The sequence below is a fragment of the Piliocolobus tephrosceles genome, chromosome 17 (genome assembly GCF_002776525.5).
Source record: "Piliocolobus tephrosceles isolate RC106 chromosome 17, ASM277652v3, whole genome shotgun sequence".
In the NCBI taxonomy this organism is placed as follows: Eukaryota; Metazoa; Chordata; class Mammalia; order Primates; family Cercopithecidae; genus Piliocolobus; species Piliocolobus tephrosceles.
In genome coordinates this window covers 31,439,498-31,444,543 of record NC_045450.1, presented here as the reverse complement: position 1 = coordinate 31,444,543, position 5,046 = coordinate 31,439,498, and the positions used below count along the sequence as shown (strand labels likewise).

At 41.9% G+C, this 5,046-nt stretch overlaps 1 protein-coding gene across 2 annotated transcripts in view; it reads left to right on the top strand.

Annotated features, from left to right (window-relative positions):
* Nucleotides 1-1,684, top strand: part of VPS35 (VPS35 retromer complex component) — a 30,440-nt gene extending 28,756 nt beyond the window's left edge. For both annotated transcript variants that reach the window (XM_023189584.2, XM_023189583.2), the window contains exon 17: nucleotides 706-1,684. In XM_023189584.2, the coding sequence (XP_023045352.1) occupies nucleotides 706-885 (180 nt within the window). In that variant the 3' untranslated portion in view covers nucleotides 886-1,684. The remainder of the gene's footprint in view (nucleotides 1-705) is intronic.
* The last annotated feature ends 3,362 nt before the right edge of the window (nucleotides 1,685-5,046 follow it).

Genomic DNA, 5,046 nt, shown 5'->3' with positions numbered 1-5,046 from the left:
AAGATTTGTAAGTTTAATAAAATTTTCCTTTTTTTTTTCTTTTTTTCACAGACTCTCGCTCTGTCACCCAGGCTGGAGTGCAGTGGTGCAATCTCAGCTCTTTGCAACCTCTGCCTCCTGGGTTCAAGCAGTTCTCGTGCCTCCACCTCCTGAGTAGCTGGTATTATAGGTGCCCAGCACCACACCCAGCTAATTTTTGTGTTTTTAGTAGAGATGGGGTTTCACCATGTTGACCTGGCTGGTCTTAAAACTCCTGACTTCAAGTGATCTGCCTGCCACAGCCTCCCAAAGTGCTGGGAGTACAGGGATGAGCTACAGCACTGGGGCCAATTTTGCTTGTTTTAAAGGGTTGTTTGGGTTTTTTTGATAGTCAGTAGATGTTCAAACTAGGAATTGTATCCCCATCTTTCTTTTTTCATAATTACTTAGGTAATTGATGAGAGTAGCAGAAGCTCCTCAAAGCAATTTTATTAAATTGTGTTTAGCTGGGCGTGGTGGTGCACGCCTGTAATCCCAGCTACTGGGGAGGCTGAGGCAGGAGAATCGCTTGAACCCGGGAGGCGGAGGTTGCAGTGAGTCGAGATCTCGCCACTGCACTCCAGCCTGGGCAACAGAGTGAGATTCCATCTCAAAAAAATAAAATAAATTGTCTTTCATTTTTTGTGGTACGTGCTTGATCATGAATTTATACATATTCTTTTGTAGGTAACAATTCAGGTTTTAAACCAGCTTATCCAAAAGATTCGAGAAGACCTCCCGAATCTGGAATCCAGTGAAGAAACAGAGCAGATTAACAAACATTTTCATAACACACTGGAGCATTTGCGCTTGCGGCGGGAATCACCAGAATCCGAGGGGCCAATTTATGAAGGTCTCATCCTTTAAAAAGGAAACAGCTCACCATACTCCTTTCCATGTACATCCAGTGAGGGTTTTATTATGCTAGGTTTTCCTTCCATAGATTGTGCCTTTCAGAAATGCTGAGGTAGGTTTCCCGTTTCTTACCTGTGATGTGTTTTACCCAGCACCTCCGGACACTCACCTTCAGGACCTTAATAAAATTATTCACTTGGTAAGTGTTCAAGTCTGTCTGATCACCCCAAGTAGCATGACTGATCTGCTATTTAAAATTCCTGTGATCTGTAAAAAAAAAAAAAAAAAAAAAACCCACAAGCACTTATCTTGGCTACTAATGAAGCTCTCCTTTTTTTTTTGTTTGTTTGTTTCATTGTTGATCGTGTATTTTCTTCATTACTGGGGAGTACTAACCCAAAAGTGTCTGTCTCTTTTGTTCTTTAGTCCAATTTGAGATTAATTTAGAAGAAAGGAATACTGTATGTGAAATTCAGCTTGGGCTTTTCCCTAAATTGCAAGATAAGGCCATGTGTAAGATTTTCCCTAAAACTAGAATATATTAATGCATGTTTGAGAATTTTAAAGCACCATGGTCAAAATGAGAAGTTATATTTTGCATATTTGGACTCAGCCATCCATTAAGAACCTGTGTTGTCCTCTGGACATATTTATCAATATAATTCGGTTTTAAATAGTATAAAAGAAAATTTGTGATCTATATAATTTATGTATCACCTTCATTGTAAATTTAGCAGGAAATGCATCACAATTATGATTTTTTTTTTTTTTTTTTTTTGCACCAGTGAAACAATAAAGTTGCTATTAACAATTTTGGAGCTTTTTTTCCCCTTTCATACTATCTTTAATTGATCAAAAGAACTAATAGAATGGCTATAGAGTTTAATAGTCATTCTCATATATTCACAGAGCTCACTTAACTCTAGTTTTAAGCACTTGTTGAACAAGGCAGCATCTACTCTTTTAGTCATTTATACCCCTTTTCTTTCCTCAACTTTACCCTGCTTTTCCCAAGGCATGATGAATTCACATAAATCCCCCAAAGGCTCACCAGCGATACTAGTTACCTACTATATAATAAACCATCCCAAAACTTAGTGTCTTAAAACAGCAAATATTTATCTCACAGGTCTCTGGATCAGGAATTTGGGAGCAGCTTAGCTGGTGGTTCTGGCGAAGAGTATAAGGCAAAGAGTATAAGGTTGCAAGCAAGATACTGGTTGGGGCTGCAGTCATCTGACACTTTGACTGGGGCTGACTTCTCTGCTCACTGACCTGGCTGTTAGGCAGAGGCCCCAGTTCCTCTCCTTGAGGGCCCTTCCACAGAGTGTCCTCACAGCACGGTGGCTGGCTTTCCCCTGAGTACGAAAGCAAGAAGGAAACCACAGTGCCTTTCAATGGCCTCCCTGTGGAAGTGACACTCTCAGTTTTGCCTTATTCTGTTAGTGGGAAGTCACTAAGTCTAGCCTATATTCAAGGGTAAAGAGAATTAAGCTCCACCTCTTAAAGGTGAGAATAAAGGGAGAATTTATAGACATTTTCAAATGACTACATCACTTAACCCCTCACCATTTGCCCTCCCATTGCTAGCACTTGATGACTAGCCCTTGCTGGGGTTTACGTGAACAGGTGTTTCCCAAAGTTATAAAATTAGTATCACTAAAATGTATCAAATCTTAAGCCATTCTGTGGTATGTCATAGTCTAGCAAACCCTTTCTGTTCTTTGCAGGTGTTAGTTTACCCTGTATAAACCTGATTATGGCTTGACATATCCATATGATTTACATGTTTTGTGAAATACAGCTGGAATAGTAGAAAAGACATGAGAATACTTGAATTTGAACTGAATTGGAGAGGTTGGTTTGCAGGTAAAATAATGTCAGTACAGTGTATAAATTATCTCTTATTTTCTGGGTTGAGGTAAACCCAATTTTAAAAATAATAAATAAACCAACAAAAAAAGTAAATAAAAGTGAAAGCAAAGCGCTGCTGGTATCCTTAACTTACAGACTTTTTTGTTGTTGAACAAAAACTGAGTACCAGATATAGTAAGGCACTGAGTCTAAAGGTGAAGAAGATCATAGTCCCTAGCTTCAAGAATGTTAGTCTGCTGTGAAGACAGACCTGTAGTTACAGAAGATGGTAAGGGTGTGCCCAGGAGAGCAGTGAAGAAGAGCTTTAAGGGATTGGAGATGGGCAAGTTCTGCAGAGGGTTGTGTGAATTCTCATGGAACATCAAGTTCAATAGCCTATTTAGCCTTCTGAGGCCAGTGTTTTGGCCTGCAGTTCCAGGCTACTCAGATAGACCCATGGACTGAAGCAATTTGTACTCTTGGCTGTCTGTAGTGAAATAGCTATTTAAAAATTGACTTGGCATTTAAAACCTTTTATAGCAATTTGACAGAGTAATTTTATGTCTATCGGATGTAATAAATATTTGGCTTTGTGTTTTGTGTGTCTGCTATTCCCTGTTCTCCTTTTTTAGTAATTTTTATTGTATCTTACAAAAAAGTACCTGTCCTTAAATGGGGTGTGGTGGGGAATCCCTCACAGGTGGATGGAAATGCTGAACCAGGGCTAGGGATAGCTCAGGAGGACACATCTAGGACGATGCTGTGACTGGATGAGAGATGCCTGCTGTGTTAGACTTTCCTACTCTCCCGTTCCTGTCTCCATGCAGGAAACTAGTGATTCTTAGAGTCCAGATGATCCCTTCTTTGCCTAGAAATCCATGTGCCTGACTCATCCTCAAGCCTGAGATTGGTGGTCATCAGGTTAATGAGCTGTGAAAACACCCTGTCCATTAACAGCCCTTGCTGATACACACAGCTCAGAGAGAGGCGTTTGAGTTGATCAGGCATCAGAGCGCCTAGGAGAATGATGATGACTTGTAGTGTACAGTTCATGTGCAACTCTCAGAGCCATTGAGAAATGTGACAGACCTCAAGGAATAAATGCACCACCACAGGCACTGAGGGGATTTAAACACAAAGTCTAGGTTCCAGAGAGACCTGTTACATTTGCTCTCTCATTCAGAGACCTCAAGGTAATAAGCTCAAGCAGAAAGGATTTCCCAACAGAATTGTGTTTGACAATGGGAATCTAGACTGCATATTGTAAATGAAAGGTAGAGAAATCTGTGCGGGAGACCTTCCTGTTTGCTGGGGTTGGTCCTATGGAGATGCTGGGGGTATGGACAACAGACACTGATTCAGGTGCCAGTATCTACACATTTGCCGCACACTTGAATTCCCAAGAGTAGTGACTTGCCTTAGGTTTGATTAAAGTCAAATGTTTCCTGGCTTGTGGTAATGCAAAACAGTTCATTTGGGATGGTCTTGTATTGCTGATTACTCCCATAGGGCACCCTGCATTGTCCAACAAAATGGTCCATGCTTCCAAAATCTTTGGAGATGGACTGTATATTTTATTTTTTTGAGACAGAGTCTTGCATTCATCCAAGCAGGAGGGCAGTGGCATGATCTTGGCTCACTGCAACCTCCACTTCCCTGGTTCAAGCGATCCTCCTGCCTCAGCCTCCTGAGTAGCTGGGATTACAGGTGTGCATCACCATGCCTGGCTGATTTTTGTATTTTTAGTAGAGACGAGGATTTCACCATGTTGGCCAGGCTGGTCTCGAACTTCTGACCTTATGATCCACCCGGCTCAGCCTCCCAAAGTGCTGGAGTTACAGGCATGAGCCACCTCGTCCAGCCAGAACACACTCATTGCTGTGTTCAGCCTTGCGTCAGTAGTGTTTTCCAATAAGTAAAATCTCAGGATGTGACTTAAATCCATTTTCACTTAGCGAAATAGAAACACAAGGAAACCTTTGGACGCCTCATAACTGTTGGGAAAGGGCTATTATCAATTGTGTTTCAGAGTCAAACTATAAATTACTTCCCAAGGTTAGTTCGACCTATGCCCAAGAATGAACAAGGACAGTTTAAAGGTTAGAAGCAAGATGGGGCCGCGCGCGGTGGCTCAAGCCTGTAATCCCAGCACTTTGGGAGGCCGAGATGGGCGGATCACGAGGTCAGGAGATCGAGACCATCCTGGCTAACACGGTGAAACCCCGTCTCTACTAAAAAAAATACAAAAATCTAGCCGAACGAGGTGGCGGGCGCCTGTAGTCCCAGCTACTCGGGAGGCTGAGGCAGGAGAACGGCGTA